The 27,672-nt window shown below is 38.1% G+C and overlaps 1 protein-coding gene across 2 annotated transcripts; it reads left to right on the forward strand.

Moving 5' to 3' along the window:
* The first annotated feature begins 17,231 nt into the window (after window positions 1–17,231).
* Window positions 17,232–27,161, forward strand: LOC104104854 (protein TOPLESS-like). 2 transcript variants are annotated; one of them, XM_009613041.4, is made up of 26 exons: window positions 17,232–17,384; window positions 18,036–18,173; window positions 18,286–18,465; window positions 18,552–18,665; window positions 18,774–18,932; window positions 19,246–19,423; window positions 19,503–19,626; window positions 20,313–20,422; window positions 20,516–20,681; window positions 20,789–20,898; window positions 20,990–21,059; window positions 21,157–21,230; window positions 21,316–21,411; window positions 21,509–21,604; window positions 21,732–21,859; window positions 22,024–22,258; window positions 22,340–22,498; window positions 22,594–22,671; window positions 22,905–23,051; window positions 24,026–24,136; window positions 24,214–24,393; window positions 24,474–24,602; window positions 24,717–24,812; window positions 25,467–25,649; window positions 25,730–25,896; window positions 26,496–27,161. In XM_009613041.4, exons 2-26 carry the CDS (start codon window positions 18,094–18,096, stop codon window positions 26,707–26,709), a joined length of 3,384 nt encoding a protein of 1,127 aa, XP_009611336.1. In that variant the 5' UTR covers window positions 17,232–17,384; window positions 18,036–18,093; the 3' UTR covers window positions 26,710–27,161. The 2 variants fall into 2 exon arrangements, with proteins under 2 accessions (XP_009611336.1, XP_009611337.1); XM_009613042.4 differs by lacking the exon at window positions 17,232–17,384 and adding an exon at window positions 17,623–17,765.
* The last annotated feature ends 511 nt before the right edge of the window (window positions 27,162–27,672 follow it).

The following is a 27,672-nucleotide window of genomic DNA, read 5'->3' on the forward strand; positions in this document are numbered from 1 at the left end:
TTCCAGTTGTGTGACCTCACACAGAATTGTGCGGCCGCAGAGTGATTGTGCGGTCCGCATAATTTTGGTGCGGTCCGCACTTTTGTGACACTTAGCCAATTTTATTCTTGCACAGTCCCTGCAATGCACACCCATTCCTGCATACACTTCAAAACTAGTTAGCACACAACAAAGCTAAATAACAAAGAAGAAAAAAAGAAAAAGAAAAAGACACATGGGTTGCCTCCCAAGAAGCGCCTGATTTAACGTCGTAGCACGACACAGATTATCAATCATTTGAAATGAAGTAACGCCACAATGTGGCCATCATCAACCTTGCCAAGATAATGTTTAACGCGGTGCCCATTGATTCTAAATACCTCGTCATTCTTATTTTTCAAATCTTGAGCACCAAAAGGAGGTTACATTCACCACTTCAAAGGGACCACTCTATTTTGACTTCAACTTGCCCGGAAACATCCGTAACCGGGAATTGAATAATAGCACAAATTACCCTCTTTAAATTCCTTGTTGTGGATGTACTTGTCATGGAGGTACTTCATCTTCTCCTTGTAAAGGGACGAGCTTGTGTAGGCATGATACCGGAATTCATCAAGCTCATTCAATTGTGAGACCCTTAGATTTTCCGCGACATCCCATTCAAGGTTCAACTTCTTCAAATCCCACATGGCCTTATGCTTAAGTTCTACCGGAAGATGGCATGCCTTCCCGAACACTAACCGGTATGGAAATATCCCGATCGGTATTTTGTAGGTCCGTTCTATAAGCCCAAAGAGCATCATCAAGTTTTCTTGACCAAATCATCCGGTTGGCATTGACTATCTTTGACAAAATACTCTTTATCTCCCGGTTGGAAACTTCAACTTGTCCGCTTGCTTGAGGATGGTAGGGGGTTGATACTTTGTGAGTGACACCATACTTTGTGAGTAAGGTATCAAAAGCCTTGTTGTAAAAATGCGAACCCCCATCACTAATAATGGCTCTTGGGGTACCAAACCTTGTGAAGATGTTCCTTTTCAAGAATGACACCACACTCCTTGATCTATTGTTGGGCAAATCAACGGACTCAACCCATTTAGATACATAATCCACTACAACTAGAATGTAGGTGTTCCCACAAGAGCTAACAAATGGACCCATAAAATAATTACCCCACACATCGAAAATATCTATCTCCAAAATGGTGGTGAGAGGCATTTCATTCCTCTTTGAGATCTCACTGGCCCTTTGGCATTCATCACACCGCTTGACAAGCTCACTAGCATTCTTGTAGAGAGTAGGCCAATATAATCCACAACTCAAAACCTTTGCCGCCGTTCTTGCTCCACCATGGTGACCACCATACGGTGAAGAGTGGAAAGCCTCAAGTATACCCATTTGTTCTTCCTCCGGCACACATCGTCGGATCATACCATCAGTACATATTCGGAAAAGATATGGCTCATCCCAATAATAGTCAAGGCAATCCCGTTTGAGCTTCTTCCTTTGGTTTGAAGAGAACTCATTTGGTAAAATTCCACTCACAAAATAATTGGCAAAGTCGGCGAACCATGACATCCCGGTCATAGAAATGGCTAGGAGTTGCTCGTCGGGAAATGAATCATTTATCTCAAGGCCATCATGTGGCCTCCCCTCCTCCTCCAATAGGGACAAGTGGTCCACCACTTGATTTTCACTACACTTGCGGTCTTGAATCTCTAGATCAAACTCTTGCAATATAAGCACCCACCACATCAACCTTGCCTTAGAATCCTTCTTGCTGATCAAATACCGAAGCGCCACATGGTCGGTGTGAACAATCACCTTTTTACCCATCAAGTACGGGCGGAACTTCTCCATAGCAAAGACAATAGCAAGGAGCTCTTTTTCTGTCACTGTGTAGTTGACTTGGGCATCATTCATGGTCTTGCTTGCATAATAGATCGGATGAAAGATTTTGTTGATACATTGCCCCAACACTGCTCCAACCGCCACATCACTTGCGTCGCATATGAGCTCAAATGTCAAGCTCCAATCCGGTGCGGTAATAATAGGAGTATTAGTCAACTTTAACTTAAGCAACTCGAATGCCTTCATGCAATCTTCATTGAAATAGAACTTGGCATCCTTCTCCAAAAGTTTACACAAAGGGTTAACCACCTTAGAAAAATCCTTGATGAATCGGCGATAGAACCCCGCATGACCCAAAAATCTCCCCACTCCCTTAACGGATGTAGGGGAAGGGAACTTGGAGATCACTTCAACTTTGGCCTTATCAACCTCAATACCATATTTTGAAATCTTGTGACTGAGGATAATTCTTTCGTCGACCATGAAGTGACATTTCTCATAATTCAAAACCAAGTTAGTTTCCTTACATATTGCCAATACCTTGTCCACGTTGTTCAAGCAATCATCAAAAGAAGTCCCAACGACGGAGAAATAGTCCATGAAGACCTCAAGAATATCTTCCACCATATCGATGAAAATAGCCACCATACACCGTTGAAAAGTCGCCGGTGCATTACATAACCCAAATGGCATCCTCGAGAATGCAAAGGTACCATATGGACAAGTGAAAGTGGTCTTCTCTTGGTCTTCAGGAGCAATAAGAATCTGATTATAGCTGGAGTATCCATCCAGGAAGCAATAAAAAGCACGTCCGGCCAACCTATCCAACATTTGATCAAGAAATAGAAGAGGAAAATGATCTTTGCGAGTGACTTTGTTTCATCTCCACTTGTTCCATTTCTCGTAGTCACGGCCATAGCATGTCCCGTATTATTCCCCCACTGGGTTCACCACCATATCACTTGGAAGTGCCCCCTTAGGACGAATGTTCAATGCTTGTGAGATTTGGCCAAGTTGAACCTCCAAATTACGGATTGGAGTATTGTGGGAGGCTAATTGAGCATCGGAGTCGTCATTTTTCTCCATCATTTGTTTGAACATACTTTCAATCCGTCTCATCTCATTGTTATAAGAGCTCGGGCCTTGAGAAGGATATGGGTGGATTGCTTGATTGTTGGAACATCGGGGGCCTTTGAAAACCCGACCCCCGGTTGTTGTTGTTCCACCCTCCTTGATTACCTCCCCAATTACTTTGAATGTTGCTACCCCAATTGCCTTGGTTTCCTTGATTATTCCAATTGTTTTGATTGTTTTTGCCACCACTCCAATTGCCTTGGTGGCCTTGGTTGTTCCAATTTCCTTGATTTCCTTGTGATCTCCATTGTTGTTGATTTTAAGCATTGTTTCTTTGACCTTGATAATTGTTGACGTATTGCATTTCTTCTTCTAGATCATTATACGAATCACCTTGGTCATACCCACTATCATCTTGCATGAATTGTTCCGAACAACTTTGCCCTTGTTGACCTTTTTGTCGCCTCTTGTTCATCATCATATTTACACTTCCATCGCACTCACTTGTTTCGGCCCTTGAATTTGTTGCAGCTGAGCTTTGGCCAATTGGTTCATTGTGGTTATTAACTCTGTAATAGCTTGCCCATGATCATGAAGTTCTTTGTGTAGGTGAATGACATTGGGGTCACCTTGCTGAACATTGGCCCTACTTTTCCATGACGATGAGGTATCCGCCATCTCATCCAAAATTTCACAAATTTCGGCATAAGGTGTGTTCATGAAGTTCCCGCCGGCGAGTTGATTTACCACACATTGATTTATTGTGTTGATCCTCCTGTGGAAGGTTTATTGGATCATGGACTCGGTCATATCATTATTTGGGCACTCTTTAACCATGATACGATATCATTCCCAAATCTTATGCAATGGCTCATTGGGCTCTTGCTTGAACGCTAGAATTTCATCCCGTAGTGCAGCCATGTGCCCCGGAGAGAAGCATTTGACAATGAATTTTTCATCCAACTCATCACATGTATGGATGGAATGATTGGGAAATCTCTCTAGACAGTCCAATGTTGTTCCCCGTAAAGAGAAAGGAAATAGCCTCAACCTCAGCGCGTCCTCAGAAACATTGGTTTGCTTGCTCCCCCAACAAGTATCGACAAACCCCTTGAGATGCTTGTAAGAATTTTGATTTGGAGCCCCAGTGAAAAATTCTCATTGCTCAAGTAGTGTAAGCATCACGTTGGTGATTTGGAAGTTGCCCGCCCTAATGTGGGGAGGGACTATAGCACTTGCATAACCCTCGTTCGGCAACACCCGATGCATTGCCGCTCTTGGTGGAGGCGGGGGAGGGACAGGAACATTATTATTAGGTGGTCGACCTCGCCTATTTTCTTGAGGTTCGGGAAGAACCTCATCTCCTTGACCATCATCCACATCCTTCACCAATGGCAAATTACCAATGGGCTCGTTGTTGAGAGCCATTATCGTACCTATAAGCAATTCAAAAACAAAATTAGTGACTCGGAAGGAAAAGAATACAAATCACACAAAAACCTAGATATATAGCTAAATCTGTTTAACTCCCCGGCAACGGCGCCAAAAATTGATGTCGTCCAAACTCACACCACAAATATAGGTAGTGAGGTGGTCAAAGCAATAATAAAACTCAACGCAAGTCGGGGTCGAATCCTCAGGGAGTTAGAATTGGGATTAGGTATATATTTAGTGTAATTGTACAATATGCCTTAGATTACACTTCCACATTCTTGTTTGTTATTTCTACTTCTACTTTAAACTATTGATTGTAATTATAAAACTAGAAGACAATATTTTTTGTGTTGGTTGTTTTTTAAATGATAAAATATCTAGGATCGTGACTTCCACCTAGGTGGTTACCTAATGGGTTGAATACTCTAGGACAAGCCTGATTAGTCGGGGTTGTGATATAGCAATCGCACGCAATCACCCACTCTATACCTCTCGGTAGTTTGAGTGATTTTGCTCAATTTGGCTTTCTCAAGCCCAAGTGGGTATTGCACAAAATAAGTGATAAATGCTCAAGTCAGGTTTTACTATCTCTAGATTCAACCCTTTAATTGGGGCTATCAATTTCTTGAGTTCACCCCAATTTCTTGTTAGCCAAGTTTTCCTAAACTTAGTCTCTCTTTCTCAAGTAGATATTAAGTCAATTAGGCATGAATGAATATTTGCAACCATTAATTCTTAAATTCAAGCAAGAACTAGGCTAAATATCACTAACTCAATCACAAACAAGTCCTAAATCAAACACCCATAAAGTACCCACACTAGGGTTGGGCCACAACCCTAGCTAGAAATTTAGCTACTCATGAAAAATGAAGAAATACAAGAAGAAATTAAGATAGAATGCATAATAATTGATTAGGGAAAGAAAATCTAATGTTTAGAAGCTAATCTAATACAAAATTACTCAAAGCAGTAAAGAAAATGGCTCAGGTGCTCTCCCAAAACAAAACTTACCCTAAAAATGACAAAAAGTTCTATTTATACAAAGCTGAAAATATCTGACAAAAATGCCCCTGCGGAGGTTGTGCAGCCGCATAATTATGTGTGTGGTCCGCACAACGAGACTTGGCTTGACAGGTTCTAGTTCTGTGGCCGCACTCCTTCAACTACTGCGGACAGCACATTTGTGAGTGCGGCCGCACAATTATAGTGCGGTCCGCACTTCTTGATCTTAGGCTCTAACTGTGTGAGACTTCTGCGAACCACATAAAAATATGTGCGGCCACGCTTTTAATTATGCGGCCGCATAAAAATGGTGCGGTCCTCATTTCTTTTTGAACTTGAAATTCCATCTCTCTGATCTTTGTCTTCTGCGGACCGCATAATATTGAGTGCGGCCGCACAATTATGGTGCGGTCCGCACTCCTTCAGCTTTCCCAAAACCAGCTCTCTGAATATCTTCTTTTGCGGCTGCACAATATTTGTGCGGTGCGCATACTCAAAGGTAAGTTTTATAGAGCGGTGGTTAGACCGGTCATGTTGTATGGGACAGAGTGTTGGCCAGTTAATAACTTACCTATCTAGAAGATGAAAGTAGCAGAGATGAGGATGTTGAGGTGGATGTGCGAGCACACCAGGATGGATAAGATTAGGAATGAAGATATTCGGGAGAAGATGGGTGTGGCCCCTATGGATGACAATATGTGGGAAGTGAGGCTTAGATGGTTCAGGCAAGTGCGTAGGAGAAGCCCAAATGCCCCGGTCAGGAGGTGTGAGCGGTTGGTCTTGGCGGGTTCGAGAAGAGGGAGAGGGTGGCCTAAGAAGTATTAGGGAGAAGTGATCAGGCGGGACATGGCGTGGCTTCAGATTTTCGAGGAGATGACCCTTGATAGGAAGGTGTGGAGGTCGAGCATTAGGGTGTTAGGATAGGAGTTAGCTGATAAAGTTCATCCGTGGGGGAGGCTGGTCTGATAAGGTTGGGTCCTAGGCTGCTACCGATTATTGTTGTGTCTACACTATTCTTTTGTTTTTAATAGTATCGGGCTTTATTCATTGGTTTTTGTTATTATTTCTCATATGTTTTCTTGTTCTTATGCTGTTGTTATTGCTCATATGGTTCTGTTGATGGTAGTAACATTCTGTCTCTCTCTTGTCTCTCTTGTCTCTTTTCATTTTCTTGAGCCGAGGGTCTTTCGGAAATAACCTCTCTACCCTCCGGGATAAGGGTAAGATTTGCGTACACTCTACCCTCCCCAGACCCCACTTGTGGGAACTCACTGGGTTGTTGTTGTTGTTGTTGCACCGGTGAAGAACCCCCGTTGCTCGAGCAAAGTGAGCATTATGTTGGTTATTTGAAAGTTGTCAGCCCTAATATGGGGTGGGACTATAGCACTTGCATACCCTTTATTCTGCAATACCCGTTGTGGAGCCGCTCGTGGAGGAGGTGGGGGTGGAACAGAAACATTATCGTGAGGCGGTTGGCCTCATCTAGTGGCTTGAGGTTAAGAGGGACCTCATCCATTGCATCATTATCAATGTCCACATCCCCCACGGCTATGTTTCCGAGCTCATTGTTTGCCATGATTGCACCTACAATACTTACACGTTAGTAACAAGGAAGGAAAAGAAGATATTCCAAAAATATTCCTAAATATATAGCTAACACCGACTTTTAACTCCCCGCAACGGTGCCAAAAATTGATCTCGTCCAATTTCACTCCTCTATTTTAGGATATGAAAACGGTTGATGCAATAATAATACCCAACAGAGTCGGGGTCGAATTTCACTGAGAGTTATGCGAATGGGTGCTAGTAGTATATATCTTAGTGCGTGAAATTGTATATCTTGATTTGCACTTCCGGAATATTGGGTTTTGTTTGCAAATCCAACTTAAACTACTATTGCGATTTTAAGAACGAAACTAGTAAATTATTTTTGGTTATTTTTCAAATGATAAAAGGCCTAGGGCTATGACCTTCATCTAGGTGTTCGCTTAATGGGTTGTAAGTCTTAAAGCTTGTTTTATTGGATGGAGTGTATTATAGCTATCAACACTCAAGTACCCACTCAAGTACCCACTCAATACCTCTCGATCAAAGAGTGATTTTGCCCAATTTGGCTTTCTCAAATCCAAATGGGTATTAAATAAAGAAGTTGATAATAAGCTCAAGTCGGGTTTTACTATCTCTAGGTTCAACCCTTTAATTAGGCTTATCAATCTCTCGATTGACCCAATTTCTTGGTAGCCAAGTTTTCCTAGACTAAGTCTCTCTTTCTCAAGTAGAGACCAAGTCAAATAGGCATGAAATAATATTTGCAACCATTAAGTCTTCAAATAAAAGCAAGAACAAGGCTAGATAATCAACACCCAACCATAAACAAGCAATAAATCAAACACTCATTAAGTTTACACACTAGGGTTGGATCACAACCCTAGTGAAAATCTAGCTACTCATGCTTAAATTAGAAGAAAAAAGAAGAAAAAGCGATAATTAAACCCATAATAATAATAATAATTAAGATGATAAAAGTAATATTAAAAAATCTCAAAATAACAAAAACTACTAAAAGAAGCAAAGTAAAACGTCTAGAGTGGCTGCTGATGTCAAAAATTAACCTAAAAAGTGAATCTCTTCTATTTATACAGTGCTGGAATTTTCAGACAAAAATGCCTTTGCGGAGGTTAAGCTTCATGTTATGCTTCCTTAGGATGTCAAAAGTTTCTTGCAAATGCTTAAGATGATCACCTGCGTTCAAAGACTTAACAAGCATATCGTCTATATAAACTTCCATGGTTTTCCCTATTTGTTTTTCAAACATCTTGTTTTACGAGTCGTTGATAAATGGCTACGGTGTTCTTTAGCCCAAAGGGCATCGCATTATAGCAATATGTGCTGAAATTCGTTATGAACGAAGTCTTTTCCTGATCCTCTGGGTTCATCTTAATTTGGTTGTACCCGGAATAAGCATCGAATAAATTCATTAACTCGTGCTCGGCCGTCATATCAATCATTTGATCGATGTTTGGCAGTGGGAACGAGTCTTTTGGGCACGCCTTATTCAAGTCTTTATAATCTACACGCATACGAAATTTATTTTTCTTCTTATAAACTACTATTACAATAGCTAGTCAGTCTGGATACTTTACCTCTCGGATCGAACCGATATCAAGTAGGCGAGTTACCTCTTCTTTGACAAATTTATTCCTCGCCTCCGCAATAGGGCGTTTCTTTTGTCTTACCTGCGGGATGTTGGGATCCAAGCTTAGCTTGTTTACGGCCACTTCCGTTGAGATACCAGTCATATCCGCATGCGACCACACAAAATAATTGGCGTTATATTTAAGAAATTCAATCAAGCTAGACCTGAGCTCGGGGTGTAGTCTTGTCCCTAAGTGGAATTTCCTTTCTAAGAACTTTTCAAACAATGCAACTTGCTCGAGCTCCTCCGCTGTGGATTTTGTTGCATCCGTTTCTTCTGGTACCTGGAAATATCTCGACACCTGATAAGATTTTGACGCTTCTTCCCCCTAGCTAACTTCACTCGATTAGGGAGCAGGCGTAGGTTCTTGTAATTGCTATGTCGCATGCTCCTTCCCTTTACTACTGGACACCGAAATCGCATTTATCTCCCTTGCCGCTGGTTGGTCGCCTCTTATCTGTTTGATTCCTTGAATTTCAGCAACTGATGGTATGTTGATGGTACGGCTCTCATCTCGTATAACCACGGACTTCCCAAAATAATATTATAACCAATGTCACCGTCCACCACTTCGAAAAGAGTCGTCTTCATCACCCCTTCGGCGCTAGTGGGCAGCAAGATCTCTCCCCGGGTTGTCACGCTTGTGAGGTTAAATCCGGCGAGGAGTTTTGTGGCCGGAATGATGCTTCTGTTGAGTTTGTCTTGCTCCAATACCCTCCATTGTATGATATTGGCCGAACTTTCTGGATCTACCAGAACACATTTGAGTTTAAAATCTAACACATTTAAAGAAATTACCAAAGCGTCATTGTGCGGTAGCAACAGTCCATCTGCATCATCCTTTGTGAAAATAATGTCGTCTTCATCGACTTCCTGGAGTCTCTTGATATGTGTTATTGATACCTTCATCTTTTTTGCTGCCGATTAGGTGACCCCGTTGATCTCGTTCCCCCCGAAGATCATGTTGATCGTCTGGCGCTGGGGATCTTTTCCTGCTTTCAAGGGCTCGGCATTATCACGGTTGCGACCATAATTATTCTTGGACCGGTCACTTAAGAATTCCCTAAGATGGCCATTTTTCAATAGTGTCGCCACTTTTTCATGCAAATGTCGGCAGTCCCCAGTCCGGTGGCCATTCGTCCCGTGGTACTCGCACCACAAATTGGGATCCCTCTGGCTGGGATCGGACCTCATCGGTTTTGGGAACCATGCTTCTTTACTGTTTCTCTTAGCTAATACCAACTCCACTACACTGACGTTGAAATTGTATTCTGATAGCTTGGGGTAGGAAGGATCCCGTGTACCTGACGCTTCTTTGTCCTGTAAGGATCTGTTGCTCCGACCGCGATCAGTTCTTCTGTCAGTAATGAACCTGTCTGCCGACTAGAAACCTCTGCCGCGTCCTTCGTTCCATTTGTAGGGCAAAAGCCACCCCCTCGAATACCGTCTATCTTTGTCGAAATCGTCTTTTGATTTTTCCTTATTCTTCTCCCGTCCTTTTGTCGATGATGGGAAGCCAATCTTATCGTTTTAAATCCTTATCTTAGACTCGTACCGGTTGTGGACATCTGCCCAAGTTGTCGCTTGGAACTCAAGCAAGCTTTCCTTCAATTCTAGGAAGCGTCAGAACTTCTCAGATTCAAACCCTTGGTGTTTCAGCCGCCCATTCATCCAGAACAGCCGGGAGCAACATCCTCTCCTTTTGGAACCAGGTGACGAATCCATGCAGTAACTCGGACTCTCCTTGTGCAATTCTACATACGTCAGCCTTTCGGGCCTGCACCTTCCTGGCCCCGACATGGGCCTTAATAATAGAGTCCGCGAGCATCGCAAAGGAATCTATGGAATGCCCGGGTAAAAGCGAATACCACGTCAAGGCTCCCATCGTGAGAGTCTCTCCAAATTTCTTTAGCAAAATAGATTCAATCTCATGGGGAGCTAGATCGTTCCCCTTCACCGCTATCATATAGGTGGTAATATGCTCTTGAGGGTCTGAAGTTCTATCATACTTCGGCACGGCGGGCATTTTAAACCGCTTCGGGATTAATTCTGGTATCGCGCTAGGTTTATATGGCAACTGAGTATACTTCTTTAAGTCCAGCCCTTTCAACACCGGTGATGCACTCGGGATCTAGTCAATGCAGACGTTCACTTCCCTTATAAACCGTAAGAGTTCGTTCTTGAAGGGATCGTTCTTGTTGTGGGGGCCGGATCCGCTCCCCCAGCCCTATCGGAGCCAACCACGACCCTCGGAGTGTTGTTGTCTACCCTCTGCATTGTTTGATTCACGGGAGCACCGGGAGGAATTAGACCTCGTCCATTCGCGTTATTGGAAGCCCTCGAAAACGCCTGCTTCAATTCCGCCATAACCTTATCCTGCCGAGTGAGATGGACTAGAATGACTGTTTGTTGCTCTTGCAGGACCCTTACCGCTTCAACAACATGCTCCTCTTCAGCATCATCGGGAGTCACCTCCCGAACATATCGCGGGTACCTCCTGTCGTGGACCGGCGTAGCGTCATTTCCCTCAGTGCGGGTGCCGCTGACTGAATCCTCGTGGTGAAGCTGGTCTCCTTAGGCCTCAAGATTGTGTATGTTGTTAACACCATTATCTGCCATTTTTTGTTATTTTTTGCTAAGACAAATAATCAAAGCACGTTAGTAAAAGAGGCATAGATCAACTTAATTACATGGTTGTCTAGGCCCTACGGTGGGCGCCAAATATTTGCCCGTAAAATGGTGCAGTTAAATTTATACGTGGTTTCTAGACAAGTGAATTAATTCGATCCCGAAATAATAAAGTAATTGAAAAATATGCAATACTTAGCCTTGAAATGGAGATAAAATAGCAGAAACGGTAATTCCGAGAGCAGGACTTCTGGGCACAATAACAATAAAATCCAGAAGTAAGAAGATAAAATTATATAAAACTTTGAATTGATTATAGCATAAGGTTGCCAGAAAATTCGTGTCATTTACAATGATAATAGAGCTCACTATTTATAGTTGCACATAGAGAACAAGGTCCTAGGATCATGCCCTTCTTTAATGTCAATTATGAGGGTCATTGAAGAATGTGTAACGGTGAGCATAAATGACAAGTTCTTTGTAACGGGCAGTGTGCTAAATCCTGTGGAATATTCTCCATTAAATGCTATTGGGCAGCAGGTATTTATTGCATCTTTATGAGCGTCATTCTTTCAGGTGACAAATGGAATAATTGTCTTCGGATTTAACTATCCTCCGTCTTCGGCTCCACGTGTCACTCTCTTATGCAGCCACTTATCATGGTATATTTTACCCTATACAGTGGTATCACACCTCTTGGGGTGCGACCCTTCCCGAATCCTGCGTAAACGCGGGATGCTTTGTGCATCGGGCTGCCTTTTATAATTGTGATATCCGATCAATATGAAAGCACATTTGATATTTCAATGTATATTGCTTCCCCCATCAGGTATAGGTAATTTTGCTAAGCTTAAATATATATATAGAGAGAGAAATAAATCACTTAATATTTTGTCTATGTTGAAATTTGAACTATAATATGTAAGGTTTACATCTATTTTATAGAATGCTAACCATCGTTGGATAGTTAGTTGGATGTTTGATGCTGCTTATTTTCTATGAGATATGTGAATATGTTTCATATTCAATTTTAATATCAAATCAGATACAACGGTTTACTTAGAAAGATAAATATTTGCATGAATATAATAACGTATCGAATCTGAATTTGCTGCCCTCAGAATTGTAGGTTTGCGCAGTAAGAATTACAAATTACAAATTAAAAAGAAGATCTTTTATATGTTCCGCCGACAAAGATTATTCAACATGTTTATCATTTATTGATTTGATCCAAAGTCGAATATGACTATAAGAATATGTGTTTTATGGTTTTGGTCGTTATAAGAGGAAGGCATTTAGTGTTTACAAAAAAAAAAAGAAAAAAAAAAAAGAAGGTAAACGACAAAGGGAATTCTTAATCAGGTCAAGTAACCACACCTAGATATTATAATGTGTATGGACTATGCTACACATTTCAGTGACTTACTGCTACTGATACTGTTGGTTCTTTCCTTATTTTCTATTAATCTCGTAATATTAAGAAATTAAAAGAAAAAAGTGGGTGTAAAGGTTAAAACCGCATGTGTCAATCGCAACATTATTCTGACCCACCATTTCCTTTGTCGGCAATATACAGTCGAAGAAATATGACGAGAGCAAGCTCTTCTTTTTTTTCCACGGCGATGTTTTTATAAAATAAAAATAAAGAAAATACCAGCTGAGTTTGAATTATGTTAGTCCGTAGCTTTAACGAGGTGTTAGATCAATTTGTCATTACAGTTAATGTATTTTATTCATCTGTATTAGTACTACATCTATTAAATGAAAAAAAAAAGTTTCACTAAGTTACTACTCCATGTCAATTTGAATGAGGAAATTAATTGAACTTAAAAGCTGTTCAAACGTACGTTAAACGACTTTTATATGAAATGTTGACCTTTTCTTTTGAATAGTTTAGCAAACAAAAATTGTAAAAAGAAAAAAAGTTTTATTAACGAGTAAATTTCATGCGTGGTCATTCAACTTTGTGTTTGTTACCCAAAAATCACTTTTCTTTCTTTTGTTACGTAAGTCATTCAACTTTGTATTTATTATCCAAAAGTCATTTTTCTTTCTTTTGTTATACAAAAATCATTTTACTATGCTCTAGTTATCACAATAATCACTTTGACCATATTTTACAAATCTTTCACATGAAAAGTCTATTATGCCCTTGACATTATAAATCCTCTCATTTATGTATTACCTTCTATATTATATGTTAATTTTTACCCACTGATTTTTCTTATAATTAAAATAACTTAATATAATTTTATTTATTATTTTATAATATATTCATAAATTTAATTTTTTTAATATTAATTTTCAAGATATATAAGTAGCATTATTAAATTTGTCAGTAACAAATCTCAACTCCACAATCTTAATCATGCTTAATAAAATATGTTTAATAAAAATTAAAAAATCAAAGTTCAATGATTTATTAGCCAAACCATACCCAATATTAAAGACAAATATCTTTGAAACTTCTTTTAAAATTTCTATTGACTATAAAAGAACTATGATTTGTTAAACAAATATGTTTCTATTATTTTAAATAAATATTAAAAATAAATATTTTTTAATCATTTTTATACTTAAAATATGTTCATGTTTGAATATGATTAAATAAATTAAGTGCCATAACAAATTAGATGTATGGATATATTATAAAAATAATAAATAAATTAATTTAAAGTATTTTTAATTATAAGTAAAATACCTAGGTAAAAATATATTATATAGTATATAATATAGAAGGTATTACATAAATGAGAGAATTTATATTGTCAAGGACATAATAGACTTTTTAAGTAAAAATATTATAAAATCTTGCCAAGTTAACTTTTTTGATAGATAGAGCAGAGTAAAATAATTTTTGTATAACAAAAGAAAGAAAAATGACTTTTGAGTAATAAATGCAAAGTTGAATGATTTTTACGTAACAAAAAGAAGAAAAGTGACTTATGTTTAATGAACACAAAGTTGAATGACCACCCATGAAATTTACTCCTTCATTAACTGATGATTCAGTGAATCCGGTTATTGTCAATATCATGTTTGGACTGATTCACCAAAACAACAACAACGACCCAGTGAAATCTCACGAGTGGGGTCTGGGGAGGGTAGTGTGTACGTAGACCTTACCCCTACCGCGAGGGGTGGAGAGGCTGTTTCCGTAAGACCCTCGGCTCAGGAAGACGAAAACAAGACGAAAAGAGACAATATATCAGTATCATTAATAGAAACCATAGAAAAAAATAACAGCATCACCAGAACCAAAAAATAGATGAAAATCAAAACAATAACCAGTAAATAAAGCCCGACACTAAGAGGAACGAAAGAGTAGTATGAACTCAACATAAACCACTAACAGTCTAAGACTAAGTCCTAACAGACAAGCCTCGCTCTGGTGCGCCGCAGAAATATGCACAACTACCTCCTAACCTAGAATCATAATGCTCGACCTTCACAATTTCCTGTCTAGGGTCATGTCCTCGGTAATTTGAAGTCACGACATGTCCTGCCTGATCGCCTCTCCCCAATACTTCTTAGGTCGCCCTCTACCTCTCCTCGTACCCACCAAAGCCAGCCGCTCATACCTTCTCACCGATGCATCTGGCTCCTCCTATGAACGTGCACGAACCGGTTCACTAATTTCTTAAAAATTGAAACAATATTAGTTTTTTGGTTTGAAAATAAAATATAACTTTTATGCATTTGTTTGGAAGAATTGAAAACAAATTGGCATTTCAATTCAAATGCCACCTAAGTGTCGATGCCAGTGAATTTATTCGTAATGCTGTCATTTCAAGTTAAGGTAGTGTAATCTTAGTCAATCCTTGGTGTTACGGCTGACTTACTCTCTAATTTTATTACTCCCTTTATCCCAATTTGTTTGACTCAACACGAAATTTTTTAAAAAATAATATTTTTAAAATTAATATATATATATATATATATATATATATATATATATATATATATTTGTGTGAGTGTGTGTTTTCTTATTAAATATAAAATAAGAAATTTAAAATTAAATTATTTTTAAATAAGAAAATATGATATTCATTTTGAAACAAACTAAAATGGTGACAAGGGAAGTATGTTAGTTTTATTTTACCTTTTACAGGATTTTGAATATTAACAAGAATACTGAATAGCTCAAATTTAAAAAATAAGACACATAAATTAAAATGAAACAAGCATATAACATGATTGATAAGCTCAGTATTTGGACAGTTAAAGACCAAATATAGTGAACGTAGTAGGTAATGTGTTATAAAGTAAATAAATGTCATGTCAAATGTTGACCCCACAAACTATTATAAATATATTATACTCTATAAGAGTTACATGAGACTTACCTTTTATTGTATAAATATATTTTATAAAACAAAAAGTATGTAGGCAGATGTATTTCCTATATTATATTACATAGTACTACTCATTATTGAATCGATTAAGCTGAGCAATACTACTATTGTTATCCGAATAAAGAAACCACATAATTTAAAAAAACTCAACCTTTCTATATTGTCATATAAATAAGCTGATAGGAGAAATGTTATTGTGGTAGTTGACATGCAGATGCACTGTGAGGCGCGTGGGCGAACGGCCATTCAATGATTCTTTAATGCTGTTGGATAATATGCATTTATTTATCGGCATCTAGTTGATTTTACCGTTTATGGAACTCATCAACCCATTAGATTCCTACTCGCGCGAATAAATTAGAAAACCGTACACACTCTTCTTTAGTCTTTTTCTCTGACCCACCCAATAAAAAACCCTTTAGGTTTGAGATTTTCAAGCCATTAATTCTTCCAAAATATCACTAATTTATCGCGAATAAATTGGCTGTCCTTTTCACTCATTTTGAACCCTTCTCGAGATACTAAAATGAGTAGGATGGCAATTCTGTAAATCTTGGCTCAACTTGGACCTCAAAAATTAAGAGCCACATCCGAGAAATTTCGTCGTTTCCTAGAAGAGGATCTGAAACTGTGTAAAGTTTCGCCAATTCAACAGTTCTCACAACCACCTACCTTTGCTGTATGCTTTCCTTCATTTCTGGCCGTTTGATTTCCTAAAACTAATTAGGGAAATTAACTGGGTAAAATCAAGGTGTTCAAACAAGTGCGACGTGGCAACCATATTTTAAACTAGAGCATCATTATACCAAGTCAATATTCGAGGACCCAAAAACAATTAATATTCGTGCCAATTAATCAATCAAGTGTCGCTGTGGGATAAATAAAATTTCATAATTATAGGTCTAGGACAACTTTTCCTTTATTTAAGCGGTATTTTCTCCGATCCGCTTTAATTAATTTTTTAACATTTTTTTTGTGATTCATAATATTTGATTTTTTCGAATATCAAAAAAGAGTTAACTTTTTTTTTCTTCCAAAGTTACCATTGAAGTAAAGAGCCTACGAGTATTTGTTATATTTTCAATGAACAAATTAAAATTAATCTGACTAATTATATTATTAATTAATGCTGAAATATAATTTCTTAATTAATTCTCTTGACACGTTTTTTAAGAAAAATTAATTATAATATAATTTTGATTACTTTACCCTTATTCATATCTTAATATTTAATCTTTTTTTATTGATATTTGAACAAAGTTATCCATAATTGAGGTGTTTATAGTATTCAAAGATAATTATTATTATTAAGGGTTAAAAAGGAAAAAAGATAATCAATTTTATCTTAAAATTTTAAAGTGACAAATAATTTGAGATAATTATTTTTAGTAACCATTACTGATAATATGAGACGGGGGAATTAGTTAAAATGAAAAAATGGTATTCGAGCTGAAGTGGAGACAGCTGGCAGCGGTTTATCCAAGCCGATTAACTCGAACAAAATGTAGCCGGCTTTGTCGGTCCCACTGACACTGTACTTATTGAATCGTACTCCTGCTATCTCTATGATAAGCAGTTTTACTTATCCGATAACTTATATTACTTATCGTCAACTATGTGTTCCTATAGAAACCACAATTTCCTGCAAGTAATGTGGCCAAAGGATATATTTTCATTTTCTCGCGAAATATAGAGTAGAGATTAAAAGGGGTAGTAGGAAACACACACACACACATTAATAGAGTTCTATATTTAGAGAGAGAGAGAGAGAGAAGGATATATACCATTTCAGCCTCTCCTCGAGCTCGTCGTTTGTTGGGTTTTCTTCTTCCTTTTCTCTTCCATGGATCTATTTGTTCTTTAAGGTAAACCCCCTTTACTCTTCTTCTCTGTAACCCACTGTACATCCTTTTTTATTTTATTTTAAATATATGTCTCTAGATTTTTATGGAATATTTACTTTTTCCCAGTCTTTGCTTTTCGTTTAATTTCTCCACTTTCTCTCTCTGTATATTGACTTGCTTTTGGTTTTCATTTGCGTCCCCCCCCCCCCCCCCCCAAACTTTGCATCTTCGATTTCACTCGATTTAAAGCTGCTTTTTGTGTGTGTGAAAAAAAAATCTTCTTTTTTTGGGGTTATTCTACTTTCTACATCAGCTGCGTCGGTGAATGCTAAATGGAGTTGTGTTCTCGTTAGATTGAAGAAGATCAGTTCAATGATCGGATTCTGGTTTGAGTTTTTTTAGGTTTAAATTCGTTGGATCTCTTTTCATTTTTTCCTTTTTTACTTTTAATATTTTGGGGATTAGTTTAATTTTTGAACAGTTACTTTATTTTATTGAGTTTCGGGGCTTGTGTCCGGCAATTATTAAATGCTTAGATATTTTAATGATTTAATATAAAGTTAGTATGAGCTGGACAACATTTTTAATCATATGGGTTAGTTATTTGTTTATTCTTATTATTAATATCTCTGGAGTTTTTAGTTAAGAAATTCATTTTATGGAATTTTGCAGATCTGCAAACATAAGGATTTTCATACTTTCCTCTGGGCTTGAAGACAAAGTAGTTGCAATGTCATCTCTCAGCAGAGAACTTGTGTTCTTGATTTTACAGTTTCTAGATGAGGAAAAGTTCAAAGAATCTGTCCACAAGTATGTACCTTTTTTCAATTTCTAATGCTTCCATTTTAACGATTTACCCACTGATGAGCAGTTAATTTTCCACATTCGCATTGCTAAAAGGCCCTTTTTTTTGTTGCTATAGACTTGAACAAGAATCTGGCTTTTTCTTTAACATGAAGTACTTTGAAGATGAAGTGCATAATGGTAACTGGGATGAAGTTGAAAAGTATCTCTCTGGTTTTACCAAAGTGGACGATAACCGTTATTCCATGAAAATTTTCTTTGAAATAAGGAAGCAAAAGTATCTTGAGGCATTGGACAAGTAAGATTTTATCTTTTTTGAGGAATAATTTTGCTTTCCCCAGATTTTACTTATTGATGAAATTGGGTAATTTGAGTTTGTAATAGGCGTGACCGGTCCAAGGGTGTTGAAATTCTTGTAAAAGATCTTAAAGTTTTTGCATCGTTCAATGAGGAGCTTTTTAAGGAGATCACTCAGCTGTTAACACTAGAGAATTTCAGGTATTGCCTTCATATAATTTGTCAATGAATATAAAACCCTTTTCTTTGGATAGGTATGAAGATATGACCCTTTTAGACGTGTAATTAAGTGGCTTGATCAATTTGTAGGGAGAATGAACAGCTGTCCAAGTATGGAGATACTAAATCTGCACGAGCTATCATGTTGGTTGAGCTCAAGAAGCTTATTGAAGCAAATCCATTGTTTCGTGACAAATTGCAGTTTCCAAACCTCAAAAATTCAAGATTACGAACTTTGATTAACCAAAGGTGACGTCCATGTGAAACTTCAGCATTTGTTTTGAAAGATATAGTGGCCTAAATGCACTACCAGAGCATACTCTTCCAAGCCTAACTTAGCTATCTTGTATTTACTTGTGCACATCACAACTTGAGCTAAAGGTCCTTTTGGACCTAAGAAGTGCTATGCAATGTAAGCAACTCATGATATTGGTCCAAATAATTAGCTTAAAATTATGAAAGTATTAGTCACCATCAATGTAACCTGCCCTGTGATTATTCAAGTAAACTAGCAATACTAGGTTTTTATAAATTGGGAACTGACGACGAATGCATGCTGCAGCCTAAATTGGCAGCACCAACTTTGTAAAAATCCTAGACCAAATCCAGATATTAAAACTCTTTTTGTGGATCATTCTTGTGGACAACCAAATGGTGCTCGTGCTCCGTCACCTGCAAACAATCCGTTGCTTGGATCAGTGCCAAAACCTGGCAGCTTTCCTCCTCTTGGTGCACATGGGGTTGGTGTTTTCTAGAGCTTACTTGCTAATTATGTTGAACCTATAAGATTTTTGCTTATCTATTACAAACTTTATTCAGCCTTTCCAACCTGGGCCACCACCTGTGGCAGCTCCACTTGCTGGTTGGATGTCCAACACACCGACTGTAGCTCATCCAGCAGTTTCTGGTGGACCTATGGGTCTTGGTTCTTCATCTATTCCAGGTATCACTTAATGGTTACTTAGATGGGGTGAATGACTCTTTTGTTTTCCCTTAATAAGCAACTGAATATGGAGATATGCCGGTACTTGGTGCTATCTTTTTTATTGAGCATTTTGATTGTTACAAATCATTCTTCACTTGGTTGATGGCATTCACAAGTATGTTCAGATATGCAATTGGGAATAAAGAAAGGCTTAAAATGCTCAGCCATCAGTTATCACCTAAGTTACCGTACCCGTGTCGGATCCTTTAAAAATGCACTAAATTTGGAGGATCCGACACGCACCCAACAACATTATTGAAGAGTCCGAGTAACATAGATCATGATGATAGTGCTTTTACATTAGTACAGTCTGGTCGCAAGTTGGCATGAGGAATTGATTGACCTCTTTTTGCTGCATACAGACATAGTTGTGATTTTTTTTTTCCAGTTCTGGTCAATTTTGAAAAATTGTTTCTGAGCATTTTTCTTGAATAAATCATATGAACTCGTATTGAGATCTAGGAATCAGAAAATCAAAGTGAATGAAATTGGTCTAATTGGATTAACAAATTTGTTTGACCCCCACCCCCATCCCAAAAAAAAAAAAACAAAGAGTTTGGTCTTCACATGAAACTGCTCCATTAGATTTTCTATAGGTTATTCTTGTTCTTTTAACTTGTGAGTTTTTTTATTACCTGTTGTAGCTTCCCTTAAACATCCCAGGACTCCACCAACAAATCCTTCCATTGATTATCCATCTGGGGAATCTGATCATGTTGCCAAAAGAACTAGGTCACTTGGAATATCTGATGAGGTAGTAGACTCTCCAGATTTTTCAATCATTCAGTCAGCAATATTCAGATTTTCTACTGTTGTTTTACTTTTTTTTTAATTGTTCATAATACAGGTTAATCTTCCTGTCAATGTGCTGCCTATATCATTTCCAGGGCAAGGTCATAATCAAGCGCTTAGTGTACCTGATGACCTGCCCAAGACTGTTGCACGAACTTTAAACCAGGGATCATCTCCCATGAGCATGGATTTTCATCCTTCTCAGCAGACGTTGCTTCTAGGTCTGCATCATCTGAATGCTCTTCTTTATTAACATACTGGTGTCTACCTACTTTTTGGCTCTTTTTGGCTGTTTGCATTAATCATATCTATCCGTGTGACAAACTAGTCGGCACGAATGTTGGAGATATTGCATTGTGGGAAGTTGGTTCTAGGGAGAGACTGGTGTTGAGAAACTTCAAAGTCTGGGACTTGGGTGCATGTTCAATGCCGTTACAGGTTTGATCTTTTTTCCATAAATAGAACTGATCATCCTAAGTTAAGTGAGATTCATCTAATCTGATCAAAATAATTTACCAACTGAACTCAGACTGCTTTGGTAAAAGATCCTGGTGTCTCAGTTAACCGTGTTATATGGAGCCCCGATGGTTCATTATTTGGTAAGCTTTCATGAAATGCACATTTCCAATCTTACTGTATTTCGCTGTCAAAAGAAGTTGAATGATCTTTTAGAATGACCATCCTTCTATTGAGCAGGGGTTGCATACTCTAGGCACATTGTTCAAATATATTCTTATCATGGGAATGATGATATTCGTCAGCATTTGGAGGTAAACTGTGGTGGCATTCCATGACTCTTGCCCTGGTGATAAATGTTGAATAAGTTTGCAGGTTAGACTGATAATGCTTTTGCAGATTGATGCTCATGTTGGAGGCGTAAATGATCTTGCATTCTCTCACCCTAATAAGCAGCTTTGTGTTATAACATGTGGAGACGACAAAACTATAAAGGTTGGCTAGGCATAAATATATGTATTTGTTGCCTCTGAACAACATTTTTTGGTAGTTGAATAATAGCTAGTTCTTTCCAACACTTCCTAATTTCTAGGTTTGGGATGCCACATCTGGTGCAAAACAATACACATTTGAGGGTCATGAGGCTCCTGTGTACTCTGTGTGCCCTCACCATAAAGAGAACATTCAGGTATGGATACCATCTTGATGTCTTTTTTTTTTTGTTGATCAGGACGTCATGATGTCTCTTAAACACTACAAAAGGTTTAGCTGTCTGCACATTTGTACTTGTGTTGATGACCTCTGTTCTTCTTCAGTTTATTTTCTCAACAGCATTAGATGGAAAGATAAAAGCATGGCTATATGATAATTTGGGATCTCGAGTAGATTATGATGCTCCTGGTCGTTGGTGCACAACAATGGCATACAGTGCCGACGGAACTAGGTTGATTTTGTTGATGCATTGCATTATTGCTACTTTACATAGTTTACTGAAGTCACTTGGGGACAATAGCTTTTTCTCCGATCTCACATTTTCTCTCTTCTTGTCTGCCTCTTCTTTTTCTCTTTTCCCTTTTGGATGGGGGTGGGTGGGTGGAAAAATTGCAGACTATTTTCATGTGGAACCAGCAAAGATGGGGAGTCACACATTGTTGAGTGGAACGAAAGTGAAGGGGCTGTTAAGAGAACATATCTAGGTTTTCGGAAAAGATCGTTGGGTGTTGTACAATTTGATACCACTAAAAATAGATTTTTGGCAGCTGGTGATGATTTCTCGATCAAATTCTGGGATATGGACCATGTTCAACTCCTGACCAGTATTGATGCTGATGGAGGTCTTCCAGTAAGTTAAATTTGAGATTGTCTGAGAAAATTGTTGTATTCTACTATGGTCTAACTGCTTTTTCTTTTATATTAATTAAAGGCAAGCCCTCGAATTCGATTTAACAAGGACGGTTCTCTATTGGCTGTTTCTGCTAATGAAAATGGTATAAAGATTTTGGCAAATAGTGATGGTATTCGTTTAGTTCGTGCTTTTGAGAACCTAGCTTATGATGCTTCCAGGGCATCTGAAAGTGCAAAGGTACTTCTAACCCCATTTATATAAATATTCAGGTTCCCTCCTTTTTATTTTAACACAAAGATGACCAGGATATGCTTTGCTTTAATGTCATGCAGCCCACAGTAAATCAAATATCAGCAAGCAGTTCTGGATTTGCAGACAGGGTGGCCTCTGGTGTTGGCATCTCTGGAATGGTTTGTAAATATTACTCTCAAATGTAAAATATGCAAAGAAGTTTTTGTTTATTGACATAGTTCGTAGGCCCATGGAAAAACTATATATATGCATATCCACAGTCCACACTCACTTTTCCCCTAGTTACTCGTTCTGTTGTTCAAAGGTGGAGGACACACCAGAAGTCTTACCTGGTTTTCATGTCAATATCATCTGCTAATATATACTTCTTTACATCGTATTGACTTTTAAGAATGGAGATGCAAGAAATACAGTGGATGTAAAACCCCGGATTGTTGAAGAGCCTAATGATAAATCTAAGATATGGAAGCTCACTGAAATTACTGAACCATCACAGTGCCGGTCCTTGAAGCTTCCTGAGAACCTCAGAGTGACTAAGGTATAAACTCCATATCTCTTGATTCATGAGATATCTAATTGGATTGTTTTTCTTATCTTATTTTTTGGACTCTGGAAACTTATCCATTTTTTTATTTCTTGAGGAAATTTTTTTCCATTGAACATACAGATAACAGATAATTCATGTATAAAATTTGATGCACATTCAGTAAGGGCTTGTCCCTTCAAGTATAAAAGTTGCCTTTGTGCATCAATTGACATTATCAAGGTGTGATAGAACAACATGCCATCAGCAAATGAAATTATTAGGTTAATGAGGAAATGAACCATAGGACAACATGCCAGGGGAATATATTGATTTTGTGCCCTCTCTTTTCCCTTTCTTGGTCACTGAATGTGATTCTATTCAAGTGCAATGGAAGTCCATCAAGGTCATCAATCACAATGTCATGGAGGTCTAAAGCCTTCTGAACAAAATCTAGCACCTAGACATTCTGTGTTTTAGTCTCTTTTCTTTTCCTAATAGATTGTTCAAGTTCATATCTCCAGATATTCAAGTATCATTTTCTGCACCTCCATACGGCCTTCATCTTCATTCCTTCAGATTGTCCAGAGTAGAGAAAAATCTTTATCTTTTCAAGTAGATAAAAAGGCCTCTAAAGTTTATGCCTGCAATGATTTGGCAACTGTACTACTGTCCAACTTAGGACTAGCAACAATAACTAAACTTCTGCTTAGTATTTCATGTTTACCTCTATTGTTCTACTGAATTGTGCACCCCCCACCCCCACCCCCACCCCACCCACCCACTCAATCCGGTAGCATGCCATTGTGTCTCCATGATTATGCAACCTGGATGTAAGACATTGTATCAGTTAACAGAAAATTTCGCATAGAACTCACTGGAAACAATACTGACCTGGAGAGTTATCAATATTTCTTGCCTGGTTTGTTTCAACTGTATTAGTTTTGATTTCAGAGTTTCCTGATCTGATTTAATGCTGATTACTACAGATATCAAGGTTAATATATACAAACTCTGGTAATGCTATCTTAGCATTAGCATCAAATGCTATTCACCTGCTTTGGAAGTGGCAAAGAAATGAACGCAATTCCAGTGGAAAGGTAAATGCACACCAAAATTATTGCTTTCCTCCATTTGGTAAAGAAGTGATTCTGAGGAGTGAGGTAATCTTGTTTAGGCAACAGCCAGTGTATCACCTCAATTGTGGCAACCTTCAAGTGGCATCCTAATGACAAATGATGTGACCGAACTAAACCATGAGGAAGCTGTTTCCTGCTTTGCTTTGTCCAAGAATGACTCTTATGTGATGTCAGCATCTGGAGGAAAGATCTCCTTGTTCAATATGATGACATTCAAGGTATAGGAAGATTGTCTTGTTTTATTTCTACATTTACCCAGAGATCAGGTGCTGAATTTTGAATTTTCTTCTGGATGCAGACAATGACGACTTTCATGCCCCCACCTCCAGCAGCAACTTTTCTAGCATTCCATCCTCAAGATAATAACATTATCGCTATTGGCATGGATGATTCTACCATCCAGATATATAATGTTCGAGTGGATGAGGTATGATAGAGATAAATAAGAAGGTTTTGCTGTTATTGGCAGTCATCAGAATTTCATGTTTTTGGGCCAGTTACCATATATCGTTATTCACTAGATGTCAATATCTTGATGAAGGTTAAAAGCAAGCTTAAAGGCCACTCTAAAAGGATAACTGGCCTCGCCTTCTCTCATTCGCTTAATGTGCTGGTTTCTTCAGGAGCTGATTCTCAGGTTAATGGCTTGATACTCTTGGCTATCATGTACTATTTGACTTACTTCTCAGTGATTTGTTAGACTATTCTCAAGATTAATGTGGAGAATACATGTATATGATAGATTGCATTTTCTCTACTAACAGTGTTGCATAAAATGCATAACACCATCCGATTCAATACTAAGCAAATCAACTAGGCATGGGAATTAGAAGTAATCTCACTGCATTTCATATTAGAAGATGATAAATATTTTAGTTGTATTTAGAAGCTTGATGGAGAATAAGATCATTTCATGCTCTTTATAAGAGCTGAGTGAGTTCTGATTTTTTGAAGATCCTCAAAATCATACATGAAATTATTGTTTTAGAAGTGCTTCAAGCATTTTGGGAGACACCAAAATCTATAATATATAGCCTAAGATGAGCTGAGGAGTATATTGCAGGTTATCTCCTTTTGCGTAAGCTCCCCTCTGCAGTCATGTTTAGTTATCTGACATTTTTAACGTCTTCCGTTGATGACAAATGCCAAGGCAATATCCTTTTCAAATATCATTCGTTTAGTCTATCAAAGTTATCATTCTGCATTTCTGGCACTCTTTAAAGGAACATTTTATATGTTTCTCTGTACTCTTATCCATTTGTATTCATCAACTTCATCTGCTTCTGTACAGCTGTGTGTATGGAGCACCGATGGGTGGGAAAAGCAGAGAGCTAGATCCTTGCAGCTGCTGGGGAGATCAACATCTCAGTCAGATACCAGAGTGCAGTTTCATCAGGACCAAACTCATTTCCTGGTTGTGCATGAGGCGCAGATTGCTATATATGAAACAACAAAATTGGAATGTGTAAAGCAGGTAAGTCCTCTTTGTGACTGCAGTTGGTTATTCAAACGCCGCTTGATCTCAACATTAATACATAATATCTTCTTCTACAGTGGGTTCCACGTGAAAGTGCTGCCCCTATTTCTCATGCGACATTCTCGTGTGATAGCCAGCTGATATATGCCAGTTTCTTGGATGCAACTGTTTGCGTATTCACTTTTACGCCCCTCCATATGCGATGCCGTATTATTCCTTCAGCTTATCTATCACCAAGTATTAGGTATTTTTTCCTGCGCTGCTAACTTATTTACTGCTCTAATTCTAAGATATTCTGCCTCCACTATTGAAGACAAAATAAACATCTTTTCTTTTAAAAGTTAGACCTTCATGAGATAGAATAGTGAACTCAGTATCAAAGCAATATCCAGGCTTGAAGTCTGAACTTCAACTTGTCACCCAAAAAAAACCACTGGTTTGGCCATTGGTACAAAGATATTAACCAATGCATAGGCTATGTTGAAACGTAAATTTAATGCATTCAAGAGGATTACAAAGTTCACCATTCTAGACCATATTCTTTCTTCAAAATATTGACCACGTGCAATAGATATCCCAAAAGAATTCATTTTGCAATTATGTATTTGTAATATCATTTATTATCAATTTATCATTTATAGCATCACAGGAATATCCCTCCAAATACTATGTTTCAGGTGTTTAATTTTTGTTACTTCTTTGCATCCCGAGTCCTCACAATAAGTAATTTTCTCTGTCTGATATCCTCGGGAAGTAATGTGAGGATACATGGTCAATTGGCCGAACAAATTTCGTCTCTGATATTTGAAGTAATTTTTCAAAAACCTTGTATATTTTGTGCAGCAATTCGAATGTCCACCCAGTTGTAGTTGCAGCGCATCCACAAGATCCAAACCAGTTCGCATTAGGCTTGTCAGATGGTAGTGTTCATGTTTTCGAACCACTTGAATCTGAAGGCAAATGGGGGGTCCCTCCGCCACTTGAAAATGGATCAGCAAATGGTATGCCAACCGCTCCATCTGTCGGAGCTTCAGGCTCCGAACAAGCACCAAGATAACAAAGAGGCCACTGAGTACAAGGTCTTGTGTGTTGTTTTGCTGGATATTTCCCAAATTTCAGTTCAGACTAACGGGTAAATGTTCGTTTTAGTAGACTAACCAGAGTCCTCCAAGTTAAAACACAAACTGTAATGTATCGCCCAATGCTTGTGTTCTTTGCAATTGAAAGGGAAAGAAAATCGACTGGGGCTAGGAGTCTTAGCACTAGTTGCAGCTTAAGGTTCTTGGTTTTTTGTACCAATGTTGTGACTTTCATTTGTGGTACTGTATTACAGATTTTCTTGGTACAGGACATAACTTAGCCCAGTAGTCTCCAATGTGTAAATGTACAACTCATGCGGTAAGATGTAATGTAAAATGAATGCATTACTCTTCTAATATCTTTAGTTTAGTGAGGAAACTTATCCTACCAGCTTTGTAATTTGAGTTACGCTTCAATTGGTTCTTCGTATATCTACTTCAGCTCAACTTTTTGCACCATTTTTGGAACATAAGTGTAATCTTTCTGTTACATGCTGAAATTTCAGAGACACGATGTAACTCTTGACGAAGAAATCTTGTGAAAAAGATAATGATCAGAATCCAATTCTGAGCTTGCAACTAATTTCGGATTCTTTCAGTTCATAACGTTGACAGAACCCAACTATTACGTACCCTTTTTTTTTGTGCCATGCCGTTGATTTCTACATTATTTTAGCTTCCTTCAGACTGAATTTTCATAGTAGACAAATGGTTGCCATGGAAAATACACTAACCATTAAATGTGATTAAAAGTGAAAACACGTTATTCATATAAGTAATCCTAATAGTTGGTGTCAAAGGTTAACCGTCTTTACGGGTTAGTACTGCACTTTTCAGAAACCTAAAGTTTTTACACTTAAATCTATTCCTGCATTCGTCCAAAAAATACTTAATCCTACTACAAACTTTTATATTGACAGGAGGAAGATCAAGCAGAAATG

Source organism: Nicotiana tomentosiformis, chromosome 3, assembly GCF_000390325.3.
Source record: "Nicotiana tomentosiformis chromosome 3, ASM39032v3, whole genome shotgun sequence".
Lineage (NCBI taxonomy): Eukaryota > Viridiplantae > Streptophyta > Magnoliopsida > Solanales > Solanaceae > Nicotiana > Nicotiana tomentosiformis.